Source organism: Ahaetulla prasina, chromosome 1, assembly GCF_028640845.1.
Source record: "Ahaetulla prasina isolate Xishuangbanna chromosome 1, ASM2864084v1, whole genome shotgun sequence".
Lineage (NCBI taxonomy): Eukaryota > Metazoa > Chordata > Lepidosauria > Squamata > Colubridae > Ahaetulla > Ahaetulla prasina.
In genome coordinates this window covers 181,671,406-181,689,036 of record NC_080539.1, presented here as the reverse complement: position 1 = coordinate 181,689,036, position 17,631 = coordinate 181,671,406, and the positions used below count along the sequence as shown (strand labels likewise).

The 17,631-nt window shown below is 37.3% G+C and overlaps 1 protein-coding gene across 1 annotated transcript; it reads right to left on the bottom strand.

Annotated features, from left to right (window-relative positions):
• Positions 1–7,114: 7,114 nt before the first annotated feature.
• MEP1A (meprin A subunit alpha) lies at positions 7,115–17,358 on the bottom strand. Its single transcript, XM_058182366.1, has 13 exons — positions 17,299–17,358; positions 17,183–17,207; positions 17,005–17,061; positions 16,458–16,498; positions 16,305–16,380; positions 14,303–14,420; positions 13,432–13,607; positions 13,033–13,254; positions 11,956–12,090; positions 11,259–11,474; positions 9,583–10,050; positions 8,425–8,592; positions 7,115–7,165 (listed from the first exon to the last, which is right to left on the bottom strand). The coding sequence occupies exons 1-13, from the start codon at positions 17,356–17,358 to the stop codon at positions 7,137–7,139; spliced, it is 1,791 nt and encodes a 596-aa protein (XP_058038349.1). The 3' UTR covers positions 7,115–7,136.
• Positions 17,359–17,631: the final 273 nt, after the last annotated feature.

The window sequence follows — 17,631 nt, the reverse complement described above, 5'->3', positions numbered from 1 at the left end:
TTAAACCAAAAATGTATGAAGCTCCAAGAAAGGGAATTTACAGACAGAATTATTATTATTTTTTTACCAGGGGCAGAATTAAGAAAGGCAGCCCATAGTCAGGGTTTTCCTTCCTCATTGTTGTTCTCTCTGGCAAGACAGTCAGCTGTGCAGTGGTGGGCATGCCAGGCACCCAAAGGGCAGAATTGTAGGTTTTCTTTACTTGCTGAATATATTCACAGCCGTTCAAAAGATGGGACCTCATAGCTTACGCTAATGCTGAAGGAACAGGGTGTAGAGACTGAGAAAGATGATCTTGACAGAAATATGCAGGAAATGTTACCTAGGCAAAAGGGTTTGAAGTTTAAATAGGGAACGATGTATAACATTCGAAAGTAACTAAGGCAAATGCCTCCCTAATTCACTGAAATGTAAGGAGGAGGAGGAGGAAGAGGGAAAGCATAATCAGACTTGCAAAAGTTCTGTTATTCTGGCCAGTTTCAATAAAAGTAGATTTCATGTGGACTTGATTTCCTGCTCTGATCTACCTAGTGGGGCTACAGGTGGCAAGTGATAAGCAATTGAGTTGGCACCATAGAATAGCAGAGCTGTGTTTAGACTACAGACACAGCTATGAAACCTTAGGTAACTGTTTTTCAAGATGCATAGGTTTGCTGAATTGAATTGGCCTGTTCAAGTGGCCTCTTTCCTCGCCCCTCATAAAGTCCCTGGCACTGGCTGCCCTCTGGGAAGTGTGTGCATAGTGACAAAGCCAAACCTGTGGGAAAAACACACTTAAAGCCTGGAGTCCTCCCTCCACTACCTATATGACCATTTTCACCAACTGCCTTATTAAAAAGATTCTAGCTGTTGGTGCTGTTCCTTCGCACCCCTACTGCCCAAAATAGCTTTAGGTTTCATAATGATTGATGTTACTGGCAAGCTGTCTGGTATTATTAGTATCTTGAAAGGTGGGATATACGAAACAGTGATCAATGATAAATAGCTGTCTCTCTCGTCTTAGTTTTTCTCTTTGTCTTACACCAGTTCCCACAAATACCTCCTGATCTGAAGGAACTGAATAAACATATATTTTATTTTTTTTAAAAATGCTCAGTTGTGAAGTGACTAAAATAAGTATAAGCATAATTCTCAGCATTTCTAAAATGAATAAACCAAGTGGCAATGTTTCAACAAGTGACTTAAAAAGGGGGATTCCAACTATTTGAATAAATCAGGGATATTGGTACATCTGTTGCTGAAATAATTGGATATGTTATTTATTGTCATATTTCATCCCCCTTCTCAGCAACTCTGGACTATATAATAGGTGTTTTTTTTTTTTAAATCAGCAAGCCATCATGCATTCAAGGGGAGCACTCATCATAATACCTTCCTGAAATTCTGAATTACATTTCTGAAAGAACAGTTTATCCCAATCTAATAGAAGGAGAGGGGAAAGAGAGAGGGAAAGGAAGTATTGTAAGAGGGTAAAAGGGAGAGAAGGTTTCCTGAAAGAGAAACATGTGGGCTCTACCACTGTTAGATATTGTCCTGCCTAAGACTTGCTCCAGCACAATCCATCATCAGCAAATATTTACTCTCCAAAGATGTCCGAAAACAAAGTTCATTCTTGCTCTATATATTATAGCAGATTAGTTAATCCTATTACACAGTACTGCAGACTGTTGGCTAGATGCAGCACCCTCCTGAAGAAGATATGCCCTTTTTCAGATACATATGGAGTAACATACCACACCTGCTCTCTCAGCAGGAGAAAGAAAAGTCCTGGTCCTTTTAAAACTAGAAACTTAAAAGAGAAGTTGTACTGTAAAGCAGAGAACACAGCCATGTTCCTTTTACCCACTGAATAATATTTGGAATTTCCAAGAAGCTGAGAAGTTAACTGAACCAGATAACATTTGTTCAAAACATACTATTTCTTTAGAATTAGGTAGACAGTTAACCAGGAATCACACAAAGTTTCATTTTTATATTCTGTGTATTTTATATATGTTGTATTCTATATTTTTCTGGTGAACTAGGTATATATCTAGCTCTATCCAAACTTAAGGCTAGACATGAAGGTATTATTTTTTACCAGGGGCAGAATTAAGAAAGGCAGCCCATAGTCAGGGTTTTCCTTCCTCATTGTTGTTCTCTCTGGCAAGACAGTCAGCTGTGCAGTGGTGGGCATGCCAGGCACCCAAAGGGCAGAATTGTAGGTTTTCTTTACTTGCTGAATATATTCACAGCCGTTCAAAAGATGGGACCTCATAGCTTACGCTAATGCTGAAGGAACAGGGTGTAGAGACTGAGAAAGATGATCTTGACAGAAATATGCAGGAAATGTTACCTAGGCAAAAGGGTTTGAAGTTTAAATAGGGAACGATGTATAACATTCGAAAGTAACTAAGGCAAATGCCTCCCTAATTCACTGAAATGTAAGGAGGAGGAGGAGGAAGAGGGAAAGCATAATCAGACTTGCAAAAGTTCTGTTATTCTGGCCAGTTTCAATAAAAGTAGATTTCATGTGGACTTGATTTCCTGCTCTGATCTACCTAGTGGGGCTACAGGTGGCAAGTGATAAGCAATTGAGTTGGCACCATAGAATAGCAGAGCTGTGTTTAGACTACAGACACAGCTATGAAACCTTAGGTAACTGTTTTTCAAGATGCATAGGTTTGCTGAATTGAATTGGCCTGTTCAAGTGGCCTCTTTCCTCGCCCCTCATAAAGTCCCTGGCACTGGCTGCCCTCTGGGAAGTGTGTGCATAGTGACAAAGCCAAACCTGTGGGAAAAACACACTTAAAGCCTGGAGTCCTCCCTCCACTACCTATATGACCATTTTCACCAACTGCCTTATTAAAAAGATTCTAGCTGTTGGTGCTGTTCCTTCGCACCCCTACTGCCCAAAATAGCTTTAGGTTTCATAATGATTGATGTTACTGGCAAGCTGTCTGGTATTATTAGTATCTTGAAAGGTGGGATATACGAAACAGTGATCAATGATAAATAGCTGTCTCTCTCGTCTTAGTTTTTCTCTTTGTCTTACACCAGTTCCCACAAATACCTCCTGATCTGAAGGAACTGAATAAACATATATTTTATTTTTTTTAAAAATGCTCAGTTGTGAAGTGACTAAAATAAGTATAAGCATAATTCTCAGCATTTCTAAAATGAATAAACCAAGTGGCAATGTTTCAACAAGTGACTTAAAAAGGGGGATTCCAACTATTTGAATAAATCAGGGATATTGGTACATCTGTTGCTGAAATAATTGGATATGTTATTTATTGTCATATTTCATCCCCCTTCTCAGCAACTCTGGACTATATAATAGGTGTTTTTTTTTTTTTAAATCAGCAAGCCATCATGCATTCAAGGGGAGCACTCATCATAATACCTTCCTGAAATTCTGAATTACATTTCTGAAAGAACAGTTTATCCCAATCTAATAGAAGGAGAGGGGAAAGAGAGAGGGAAAGGAAGTATTGTAAGAGGGTAAAAGGGAGAGAAGGTTTCCTGAAAGAGAAACATGTGGGCTCTACCACTGTTAGATATTGTCCTGCCTAAGACTTGCTCCAGCACAATCCATCATCAGCAAATATTTACTCTCCAAAGATGTCCGAAAACAAAGTTCATTCTTGCTCTATATATTATAGCAGATTAGTTAATCCTATTACACAGTACTGCAGACTGTTGGCTAGATGCAGCACCCTCCTGAAGAAGATATGCCCTTTTTCAGATACATATGGAGTAACATACCACACCTGCTCTCTCAGCAGGAGAAAGAAAAGTCCTGGTCCTTTTAAAACTAGAAACTTAAAAGAGAAGTTGTACTGTAAAGCAGAGAACACAGCCATGTTCCTTTTACCCACTGAATAATATTTGGAATTTCCAAGAAGCTGAGAAGTTAACTGAACCAGATAACATTTGTTCAAAACATACTATTTCTTTAGAATTAGGTAGACAGTTAACCAGGAATCACACAAAGTTTCATTTTTATATTCTGTGTATTTTATATATGTTGTATTCTATATTTTTCTGGTGAACTAGGTATATATCTAGCTCTATCCAAACTTAAGGCTAGACATGAAGGTATTATTTTTATTTTTGTGATCTGAAATAATTTGAATTCTGCTGCAATATCCTTATAGACTTTTTAAAAAATAGTGCAGCAGATCATTGCCATCTTGTGGTCTTAACAAAACACTGCATTTTATTTTGGGATTTCCTTTCAACTAATTTCTATCCATATGCCTATAAAGGGAGATAGAAATTTATAGAGCTTTTTCCCCCCACTACCATATACTGATTTCCTAGTTGCCAGAAAGGCTGTTATGACCATCCCACCTCTCTCATACACCAAGGCATCTCATGGAAGGCATCTCATAGAAGACCTTGGGGCAAAATAGCTGCAACTCTGTACAGGAGGTAAAACCAGCTCTAAAGACCTAGAGGGCTTCTAGGAGGGAAGGTTTGAAACCTCCGTCCTTACATCATATGACGTAAGCTATATTACACTGACAAAGGTGCATTGTGATTGACCTGGGATTCTTTAATAATGAGAACACTCTGAAAATAAAATATTTTGCAAAGTTGAGTTTCCACTGTTGAACAGTTGGGTTGTGAAAAATAGTGATAAAAATAAGAAACAGTGTTCTTAAATGTTCTTTAGTCTGAAGAAGAGACTGAATAAACAAAGTATAATATGAAGAAGCTTCTCTGTTGCTCTAGAGCAGTTCTCTGTTGCATTAGAGCATAGTAGTCCACTTTATCAAAGAACTTAAAGCTCACTCTAGTACAAAAATATCATTCATATAATATATCTAATATTTAAATAAATTTAGAAGTGGCTGCTATACTTTACTTGGACTACAAATCCAATCTATGGTATGCATGCAACTGTTTGTGAGCCACTGTTCTATGCAGTGGTGGGGTTCAAATAATTTAACAACTGGTTCTCTGCCCTAATTATTTCTTCCAACAACCAGTTCACCAAATTGCTCAGAAAGTTAACTACCGGTTCTCCCGAAGTGGTGCGAACTGGCTGAATCCCACCACTGGTTCTATGGCTTAGAACTGGGTAGCCATTGGAAGAAGTTATTGATGTAATAGACTGCCTTGGTAGTAACTAGATTCTTAATCAGATGGAGAAATTTCTGTCAGGGACAGTGTTAGAATATCTTTTTTTTTTGTACCCATGTTCAGCAACTTTATTTATTTTATTTATTTATTTTATTTGTCACAACATTATATATAAGAATAAGCAAGAAATAACTATACGATATATAAGCATATATATAACCATAAGTATGTAATAACTATATGAAATTGTATACAATCAAAGGGAACATTAGGACAGGAATGGTAGGCACGTTGTGCTCTTATGCATGCCCCTTACAGACCTCTTAGGTATGGGATGAGGTCAATAGTAGGTCAATAATAGTTTTTGGTTAAAGCTTTGAGGATTTTGGGAAGAGACCACAGAGTCTGGTAGTGCATTCCAGGCATTAACAACTCTGTTTCTGAAGTCATATTTTCTGCAATCAAGATCGGAGCGGTTCACATTAAGCTTAAATCTATTGTGTGCTCATGTATTGTTGTGATTGAAGCTGAAGTAGTCTTCAACAGAAAGGACGTTGTAACAGATGATTCTATGAACTAAGCTCAGGTCATGTCGAAGGCGGTGGAGTTCTAAATTTTCTAAACCCAGGATTTCAAGTCTGGTGGCATAAGGTATTTTGTTGTAATCAGAGGAATGAAGAACTCTTCTTGTAAAATATTTCTGGACACGCTCAATTGTATTAATGTCAGAAATGAGATATGGGTTCCAGACAGGTGAGCTATATTCAAGAATTGGTCTAGCAAATGTTTTATATGCTCTGGTTAGTAGTGTAGTGTTTCTGGAGAAGAAGCTATGCAAGATTAAGTTTACAACTCTTAAAGCCTTTTTTGCGATGTAGTTGCAGTGGGCTTTGGTACTTAGATCATTTGATATGAAAACTTCAAGGTCTTTAATGGGTGGGGGTAATCTATAAGGTAGTGTCCATCGAGCTTGTATTTAGTGTTCAGATTCTTTTTTCAGATCTTGCACTGGTTCGGTTTAGATAATCCTCAACATGTTTGGAGATCTTCTGAGCACCTCCCAAAATATTTTTGAACTAACATTTAATGGATTATAAAAATGTATTAGATACTTATTAACTAGGTTTAATTAATTAAATTCAGAATGAAGTATATGTTTTAACTGCCACTAAAATGCTAAGTGTGATCCTGAGTTCAAAAACAGTGGGATACACTGATCTATAGTCCCAAAGGTGCTTTTTAAAGAGGCAACTGGTCTTTCTTGTTTTTCTTTGAAGACATTTCGCTTCCCATCCAAGAAGCTTCTTTAGCTGCTGAAAGAAATGCCTTCAAAGAAAAACAAGAAAAACCAGTTGCCTCTTGAAAAAGCACCTTTGGGACAACTATGACCTGGATGACTAAGAATCTCAATAGACACCTGATCTACATAATTACTATGGAAACATAGAATCTGCCACCTGAGATAGCATCTAGCAGGCAAAAATTCTCATCTTATGTTTGATACTAAGTGGAGGGCATTACTTCAATAAATCTCTAGATGTACCTTTCTTTTTCTTCACAATTCTCCCTCTTTCATGCCTGAATTTTTGTTCACTGAATTTGTTTTTATTTAGGGATCTGCAAAAACAGCTGGCCCCAAATAAAACTTATTTCAATTCAAACATTAAATCTATACTATCTTCAGAAATAGTTAGTGAACTGCTAATGTGACATTGTAATTATAATAATTTTCTCTATTAGATATTTCAACTGTTTGTTGTTTGCAATTTATATGGCTTAAAAAGTCATTATTTTTTCAGCAAATACAACATGTAGACTATGTCACAGTTAAAAAACAACATTTGAAGAATTGTAGACTGTGATATATCCTTGTCTCCTTTTGACAAAAGATATTCAGACCAACACATGAAACAGTGCATTTTATTATTATTATTTTATTTTCCACTTCCGTTTTCAAGGGAACAGGGCCAGTAAGCGAGAATCCATAGGCCAACTGTCAGAAATTGTTCGGGATAGCTGATGGAAGCAGATGAGATGTATGTTTGTTTTTCAAGAGTTCCAAGGATTTATAAAACACTACCTGGATCGTGAATAACTGCAGATATGACCAGAAGGGGAGAAAAAGAAAAGGATAAAGCTTTTAATCATAATTGTCAACAAGAAGCAGAAAGATAAATTACATGACCTTTGGGCTTGAGAAATAAAGCTGATAAAAGTTTTTCTGTCCAGTAAGAGGAACTTTCATGTAAAAATAGAAGTTCAATCATGCAACTGAACCCAGAGAGCTACAGGATTGATTATCTTAATCTATATTTTATCTTACAATGAAGCCCAAATAGAGCTCAGGTTTTTTTCTGCATGTGTCCACCTAAAACAACTACCGGTAAGTTTAAACGTGTGTGGTCATCACATGGCCAGCATACCTTATGTAGTTCCTGTATGCATCTCACTTGATCATGGCAACTACATGGACATTTCATCTACGTTGCCTGTTGTTTGTTGTTGATTTAGCAGTCAGACTGACAAGCTATCCTGACTACGTTTCTTCTCCTCTCACCCTAGTGTTTCCTTTGATCTTTGATTTTGCATTGAGGATTCCACACATTGTGCTGAGCACTTTTTGAGCTTGTCTTTAGCAAGAACACTGTTCTTTGTGAGATTCCCTTCGCCCTTCATATCAGTTACATCAAAAATGTGTGCAATTCATCCTCCCCCCATTCTGCCTCTTGCTCTGATTTGCTCCCTCTGATCTGATACCTATCAAAGTTATGCAACAGTCTGATCACATCAAAGCTAAAAGTGGCAACCGTGCTCTTATCTACTTTTTCTGCTTAAAACACCTGCCACACTACCTACATATACTTTGTGTCCATGATTCTTCTTTCATTTTTCCCCTTATCGCTCTGATTCTACAGTCCCTTCTTTGATTTCTATCTGAGCTTCCTGTCTCCTCCTGAGTCCAATGCAGACATCCTATGGTGTTGGTCTCCTATTCTCTCAACTGTTCTGTCCTGCTATGTGCCCGGTCTTGGTGTTGCTGCTACAGCTCTGCTATCATGTGCAGTCCAAAAACCTGTTTCTTCTGTCTGGCAAATGTGGCCTTAGCTATCTTCCCTGACTGGGCTAAGACTTTTTAAATGAATCAATTATCTTCCAGCCTTAAAAAGCAAACCACACATATTAAAAAGGTGTGCAGCCTTTTCAAACAACATCTCAATAAATGGGGATGGAAGAAGTAGGCAAACCAATGACTATTGAAACTCAGGTGAAGCAACTCTGATTTGAATATTTTAAATCTTCCTGTGTAGAGCTATATTTTTCAAAGACTTCAATAAAATAACAATAAGAACCTACCTTCAAAATTTGTGAAAATGATGAGATTATCATTTTTAACAAAATTTCTCCGATACAATTCACTATATGGCAAGATGTAATGCCATCCCCATCCGGGGCCTATATGAGTATTATAGAAAGGATCAAAAGTTCCAGTAATGTCGGCCTTATCCCAAAAAAGTTTGCCATCTGTCAAGCAAAATAAACAAATAATCATAAAAAACTGAAATGGATCAATATTTTATATACACAACCACCAATATTTTTAGTAGGCTATATAAGATTCAAATAATCAGACAACATTCCCATCCAACCTTTTTTTATAGAAAAAGCATCTATTTGGAATATAAGATAATTTTGCCTCAGTGATGGTGGGGAATGTTGTCTTCCCTACATTCTTTTATAAAATCTGTGCTAATAAGCTTTATCATTCTCCAGGAGAATTCCTGAAAAAAAATTCTAATTACCATAACTTTCATTATAATTAGTTCCACATGTTACACAGTATGGCTACTTCTGAAAAATAGAGACTTGGCTTAGACACATCTTGTTTATGACTGCTTCTGCATTCAGTTTTGCCAGTGAATACAGATGCAGCTAGATGCATGTTTATTTTCAGAGACATACTGCAATTTAAAATGCTACTGATAAACTTTAAAGACTGATGTTCTGACTGCACCTGCCCTCCCAAATGGGGGATCAGGGGGAATTATCCAAGTAGCCTCGACTTCTGTAATACTATTTGTAGATACATTTCCAAGTGCCTACATTTGTTTTCTTTTTAGGCTCAAACTACAAATACTTTTATACCTAATTTTATTCACTTTATTATTGCTTGAATTTGTCATAGGTTCTCAAATTTACCACTAATCAAAGAATTTGTAGAATTTCCAGATTGGATTTCACTCAGTAAATTAGAAATGGTATAAAATACAATAGTTAATTCAATTCTGCACAAAATTAGACCTGCTTCTTGATGCTAACCTAACTTTCCAAAACTAAAAGTTCTGTTTTATTGATGCTACACTATCTTCAACAATTCTATGATTTTTAACCTATACAATTTGATTTTAATCTATCCAGTCATAGGGATCGGATTTTTAGCAGCTGTACAATTATGCTTCTAAGCAAGAGAGAAAGCAGTCAGTTGTCCATAACCCAAACACCTGTTAGACTTACTGTAACGCTGGTTGGGGTCTGTAACAAAACTTCGGCTTGCTGACATCCTTTGGGTGATGTCAGGATCTTGATCCACTATGGTGAATGTCACTTGCCTGTTCCCAGCTGGCCACTCTAATGCTCCATCATTCTGGCTACTACATAAAGAAAACATGATTCCTAGATAATCTCCATTTGAGTTGGCTGGACCACGGGGATAGAGACTGAGCACAAAGCAGTAGCCTTCAGAGTTATAAAAGATAGGGCTTGACAAATAATCTCCTTTTGAGGAACTCTTTAAAATGGAAGTGAAGTCTCTTATCTGCCAAACGCTAGTAGGACATTGCGTTTCAGTCAGAGTGATATCATTAATGTGAATTCCTCCTTTGGAATTCTGTGGGTCTCCTTTAAGGCCATGAAAAGCATAGCGGAATTTGGTCCGGCTGTTGAAAGGAATGTTTGCAAAGTTCCACTGCTTCTCTCCATCACCTGAAAGGGGAGAGGGGGAAAATATAATATTTAATTAATTTACATATTCAACCCATTTTATGCTGCTTTCCCTGCAATGATCTCAAAATGATATTTAGCAGACTTTAAGTGAGGAAGATATAGGATGAAATTACTGTAACTTAAAGGAGTTAAAGAAACAATTGCATTTAATAAAGTTGGAAAGTCCTCCGCCATAGGACTGCATTCTACTAATGCCATGAATAATGTTTGAGGTCCTTTACATGACCACAGAGAAGCAACAGTTTTGTCAAGGTGTGTTCCAAACTTTGCTTAATAGTAAAGATAAAACTTGAATGTCTTTTGAAAGAAGACTGGTTTGTGTTCATTCTTTAGATTTCTTTATTCTTTAGATTTAATCCTTCTGATCTCAGCTAGTCACATATTTATTTATTTTATTTATTTATTTGTTACAACAGTATATATAAGCATAAGCATGAAACAACTATACGATCTATAAGCATATATATAAGCGTAAGTATGCAATAACTATATTAATTGGATATAATGAAAGGGAACATAAGGACAGGAACGGTAGGCACATTCTTATGCACGCCCCTTACAGACCTTTTAGGAATGGAGTGAGGTCAATAGTAGACAGTTTTTGGTTAAAGCTTTGGGGATTTGGGGAAGAGACCACAGAGTCAGGTAGTGTATGAAATATATGAAAGACTAACCTGACATGCATTTTAATAGAACAGAGTTGCTGAGGTTGAGAAACACTGTAATGGAGTGATGAGTTTGGCATGGAAATGAGGAGATAAATTCCATGCCTGTGTGTGCCCCAATGCGCATGCGCGTACACACACACACAGCCTTTCCTTTCTACTTGCCACAGATCTCAATGCAATCCCTGAAAGAGGAGAGCTGTGTGGCTTGGTCTATCTCACAAAATAGCTTCTGAGTTAGCTGGACGAGGGGAAGGCTTCTCCCTTGTCTTAAAATGTGGAAGCTCACAGACTGCACCAATAAGCTTGCAGTGTGGCATGAAGGGGGAAGCCAGGACAATTCTTATTCCCTCTCTGCAAAAGGCCACCATTCTTTTCAAAGTTTTTTGGGGGGTTTATTACACAAACCAATTAGATATTGGATATGAGAAGGCAAAGATATCTGATGCTCTCTTTAGAAGATAAAGTTAGTCCTGGATGTCTCATTGTAATTACATCTTCAAAGGTTACTTGAGAACTTACGAGGGATGCTTTTCACTTTTACTGACTTCCTAACGTTTCCAGTACCATCATCAGTTTTAAGCCATATAATCAGCTCATCTTTTGGACTGCCATCAAATTTGTAAAAAAATTGTAGACACTTTTCATTTCTTCTTGGATAAAGAATACGGGACTCCAAAATGGCTGTTTCACCTGAAAGGCCTTTGGTGGTATCAAAGCTCATAACGTAGTCTTTCTCTGTAAAGTAGATGAAGGTGATTTAATCTCCTATGGACCATGATTCATTTTGGACAATTGTGCAAGATTTCACTGGGTTTAAACTGCGGCACTTGTGAAAATGTGCTACTGTAATCTTATAATAAAAGTAATATTAGCATTCATAACTTTGGTTTCCTTGCCCTATCTGCTTCAAAGGGCTGGCATCATTTTTGCAGGTCTGAATATGCTTCCCTCTCCTTCCCTCCTTCCTGTTATCTTTCTGAAACCTGGGAAGGGTCAATTCTGAGACACTTTCTCAAATTACTTTTGTGCCACAGTCCAGATTTCTTTTGTTTGAACATTGCCTTGGTTGTGGGTCTTCCTCCTGATCCTTAAGGTTTTTCCTTCTGCCCACAACATATAATTTTTTTTAAACACTCATATATTTGCAAGAGGAACATAATAATAATATATATATAGCCACTTTCTCATCCATTTAAATTACACATTAGTATGTTACCTAAGCAGTGGTTGTTGTTATCCCGACTTGTAGTCAAGGTATGTTCCCAGTCCTTGTCATCTCTTCCATTTTGCACCATGCCACAGATATTGATGGACTCAAATGTACATTGGTCAAGGAGAGTAAGACTGGAAGCTGCAGGAAATAATCCCCACATTTCAGATTAAAGTAATCTAAACACAAATAAGACAGGCCTCTGTGCTGCTTAACACACCTCTTCCCAATTTAGTGTTGTGCTCCTTTGGAGAATTAAAACATCATCAAAAGTACCTTGTTAACACAATCTAGGACAGTTTGAGAGCCATTCCCAACTCCATATGAGTTAGTATTAGTATAGCATGATGTGCTATAAGTGTTCTGAACAAATAGTTGAGTCAATTTTACACAATCTTTTATAGACTAATGGATGCAGTGAAATAGATGGGAGGCCATAAATGATCAGAGGGCACTGAAGGCAATTAATGGGGACTAATTAATCGGGATCCCTTCTGCTTCAGGGTCAGAGGCAGCCTTAGGCCACAGGTTGTGTATTCATTGATTATGTAAGGTTGGTGGTTGTTGAATGAAACAATCTGGATGTTACTTCCTTGGTTAATTTAACTTCCTCATTGCACTGGTCCTTTTCAGAGGAGATAGGTTGGTTATGATAATTCATGTTTAGAAGCTTCTGAAAGATTCCATGGAAAAAGACATGTTGTATGATCTTGGGAAAAGACATGCAAGACATGCAAGGCTTAAGAAAGTGCAATGGGTATGTCTGCATTCTGATAACCCCCCAAACACCTCTGTGTTTTCACTTCTGTAGTTTTCACAGACCTATTCCTAATATAATACAAGGTGATAGACTTAGTTGTTAAAGAATATTTAAGAATTAAGTCCCAAAGGTGCTGAGCTGAAGAAGCTTCTTGGATGGAATCTGAAACATCTTCAAAAAAACCCAAGAAAGTTCAGTTGCTTCTTGAAAAAGTACCTTTGCGACAACCATGACCTGGATGACTGAGAATCTCCATAGGCATTTTAACATATAAGCTCACTACTACTATAGCTTAAAAATTGAGTAAAATAGAATAAACTTACCACAATGGTACATGCGGTTAAGCCTTTCTAGATCTATTTTGCTCAAATCCTGGCTTTGCCCAATAACATTGTTGAATTCTGGAATTTTTGTTGTAATTGAAGGGACAGAACTGTTCTTATTGAACGAATAAGGTCCATAATGCATGACAGATTCATAATCATATGGAGTGTTTAAATCAGAAATGAAACTGTCATCATATTTGTCAAAGTTATATGCCTGACCTAGAAAAGAAAATACCAAAGCTTTTAGGCAAATTTGAAAATTAATGCTTTAATATGTTGTTAAACAATTAGACAAGACAATCAATTATAACAGACCAAACTTGTACAGCTTGGTCCCTAATACATTACTTAATACATTATTTACTTTGTAATACATTTGCTGTCCCTTCCACTTACCATCAAGGATTTCATTCCACCAAATCTTAACATAGTCGTCTCGATCAGTGCGTGACTGTTCATGATAAAATCCAAGGGCATGCAAGACTTCATGCTCCACAGTATCTTTATATTCACAGCGTGAACCAATAGAAACGACTTGGCCATTCTGAAGATCTCCCACATAAGACCAGCACCTGTTATACCATGATATGTGCATTCATTCAAAACGTCTGATTTAATATGACAACTAATATAAATACATAACCATTTAGGCTAGAGGAGCCAAATGAGAGAGGAGTGAGAGCTTCCCATCTACCACACAGCATACCATCTTACTTTTCTAAGCTACCCATTCAAAAAAATATACTGATACTGCTTTATATCATCCAAATGCAAATGTTGGATGATACTATTCTTAATAGACAAAGGATCGTAGGGCTATTTAGATCTTAATAAACAGTCCTTATATCGAACATTCAGGAGTTTTGCAAAAATGCACAAAGGTACAGAGGAATGTGCAGAAACTATACAGAGGGGAAACAGTTGGCATGTACAGAAAATCTGTCTATATTCTTTCAGAAAGGAGGGGGGTGGTTGGAGAAACAGTCTAGTTCAGGGCTCTCCAACTTTGGCAACTTTAGAACTTGTGGATTTCAACTCCCAGAATTGGAGCAAAGCTGGCTGAGGAATTCTGGGAGTTGAAGTCCATAAGTCTTAAAGTTGCCAAGGTTGGAGAGCCCTGGTCTAGTTTGTGCTTTATACTAGGTTTCAATAAAGAACGAAGGAAAGACTACAGTATCATTTTGTGCACTTAAAACTATGGGCAATAATTATTTAAATACAAGAGCTTTCTATTATAACATTAGCTTGTCTGTTTAAATAAATTTACCCATCCAGCTTTTCAAATTGGAGGTAGGACTTCTCTCCTTCATAGGGTTTAAAGTCAATGCAAGACTTGAGTCGAAACATCTCAAATGCTTGCAATATGACACCCTTGGTATTCAGGTCTGAAAGAAAAGGATGCATATTTTACATTCTTATCCAGACTGTAGACAAACGAGAGATTCACAACTTGCTCTTAAATAAAACATGTAAGATATTTTTACATGGCTTTGGGAATACCATAGCCACCCACAAAAGCATTATTTACTTTGAAAACAATACAAGAAGTAATAAAGTAGACAAAAATGGAATGCTACTAGAACAGTGGTTCTCAACCTTTATAGTGCTGCGACCCCTTTAATACAATTCCCCACGATGTGGCAACCCCAACCATAAAATTATTTTCGCAGTGATCTCAGCGCGCCTCAGCAGCCGCAGAAGGGGGGGAAAAGCGGCAAACTGTTTTTTTGAATTTATCGCGCCTGAAGCCGTATTGGCTAGTGATCTGAACTGCTTGCGATTGCCTTGAGGACAGAAGCATTAAAGCGGAGACTCCTCCCCTATTAAATTTATAGCGCCTGAAGCCAAATTAGACTAGCGATTGAGAGTGATTACTTGTGGAGTCAACCATTGGAGCGCGATTCTTCGACTCGCAAGTATACTTCCCATATTTCCGATGGTCTTAGGCGACCCCTGGCAAATCATCATTCGACCCCCAACGGGGCCGCGACCCACAGGTTGAGAACCGCTGTACTAGAAGGATTCTCCCAGTAGTCATTCATTTTTTCTCCCCATCACAGCATCAACCAATGATTTGGATCAGGGATAAAGAAAATTATTTGCAAAGCTACTTTCGTGTGTACTTATTATTGAAGCAGTATGTTACTTAGTGCTTGAATAACAGTATTTGGCTCTCAACAGTACCGCCCTTTGACATTTGAGTTCTTCTTCAGCAGTAATCAACATTAAATGTTCAACACACAGACACACAGATACACATATTACATGATATAAATATATATATTTAAGAGGTACGTTAGATTTTGAGATGGAACAAGTTAAAATGACTAATGACTTAGCACTCACATTAACATTCCTATCAGACATCCTGACTTTTTTGGGTTATCACTTTACATGTTCGGTGGTGATTTAGCACTCCATTGTGATTCATGACTTACAGCAGGAGGGGGAAAAATGAAACCTATGGAAATCTCTTTAAATCAGAAGGAATTTTTTTAAATGACTTCCTAAATAACTGTGTTTCATTACCAGAACCCTCATTCTGACTCAAATGGGATGTGGTGGCTCAGCAACTAAGAAATTGAGCTTGTCAATCAAAAGGTCGGCAGTTCAGTGGTTCGAGTCCCTAGTGCTGCATAATGGGGTGAGCTCCTGTTACTTGTCCCAGCTTCTGCCAACCTAGCAGTTTGAAAGCACGTAAAAAAAAATGCAAGTAGAAAAACAGGGACCACCTTTGGTGGGAAGGTAACAGCATTCCGTGCGCCTTTGGCGTTGAGTCATGCTGGCCACATGACCACAGAGACATCTTCGGACAGTGCTGGCTCTTCAGCTTTGAAACGGAGATGAGCACCACCCCTTAGAGTCGGGAACGACTAGTATACACGTGCAAGGGGAACCTTTACCTTTACCTTTACCATTCTGACTCAGTGCTCCTTCCTCTCTATCAGGGCTTAACTAGAAACATCCTGGAAGAAAGCAAACTGCTTCTGTATTGCTACCAAGAAGGTTACATGGAGGTAGCTAATTGGTCAAACTCAATGAGATTTTGTCTTTATCTACTAGAAATTTGGAAAAGCTGGCTGGAAACGTTGAAACTAAAGCCCAAGAAGTGAGCACTCAATTAAGAGAACTTTGAAGGAACATTTTAAGGGAGTGGCAGAGGAAAGATGATCTGCTCAATTTGCCCTCTATTAGAATTTACTGCTTAATCCATTGTATCAATCAAATTAATGATCAATCTAGTGTTCTAGAGCAGAAAATGTTGTTACCTATACTGGCGCCCATTTTGTATGGAACTGGAAGTTTCCATCTATAGGACTCATTCTTCAGTGCATTCCTTTCAGGCTGTTAAAAAAATTAAACTGTTTTTTAAAAAGTTCATTTTGTAACCTCTTTATAAAGAAGTAATTAACTTTACATACCGGCATGATAATGTCACCTTGAAAGAACATCTTTCCTGTTGCTAAAAGTAGAATGAACAATAGTTACGGGCAAAGCACTATTTAAACAACCATTAGACATTTTGCGTTCCCTAAATTTTAGATACATAAACAAAATAAAAAACAAAAAACCAACCAGCATTTGATAGAATTGTTTTCGGTTTACTACTTAACATGTCCATATCTAGGCCTGGGAATCAGGTGGATTTTTCCTGCATTGCTATACATTTTAGCTTGAACCTTTTTTTTACTGGACACAACTGAGTGAATAGACATAGATTGGATGTCCTTAGTCATATACTGATGGAGGTTCTTTATCATAAACAATCTCTCAAAGCATTCTCTAATGTAGCGGGTATGAAGTAAAATAATTGTGCTGATGAGGAAGATATTCTGATCTCTGATCTGATATTTTGATGTTCTGTAGCCCCACTCTTTTCTATTGATATCAGTGGATCTCAAGTATTTTTTTTCCAATTTATATACATAAATATACAGTACAATAGTTCTCTCCAATGGATTTGCTTACCTGCATTGATTTCAGGGATGCCTTGTCTAGGTTTTCCTTCATCTAAGGAGTACCCTTCTAGATAAATAAATACATACATTAGTATCAAATATGTATTTCTTTACAGATAATTACTTCAGATTGTATGCTTCCCACCTTAGAAAAAGACACATTTCTTTTTGAGTTTGTTTTGATTTACCTTCATGTTTTGCTGTCCTCCTGATCTGCAATGGCAATTGGAGATTTTTAGAAACTCAGGCAAGGAAAAAAAACAGTATCATATCAAATCCAGAAGTATCTAGGAAAGTATCATACCGTAAAGGTGGAAGAGACAGTCAGCAGGGCTGCCAGGAACAGGAGCCGAGGTGAAGACATTTTGGAGTGGCTTGGAATGATTGAGGGCAATGCATAAATACTGTGTAAACATTCTGGACTTTGTATTCAGTGTCAGAGAAATTTATTAAGAATTAGGCAATCACAGGCTAATATTTAAGCCATCTTATTATTTCCTAATTATACCCTAAGGATCAATAAACTCATTTTTTCTTTATATAGTTTTTCCTTCTTTCTCTAGAGAATCAGAAATAATGATATTGACATTATTGCTTATTTAGATGCTAAAAGAACAGTTCATAAATTCCATAAATA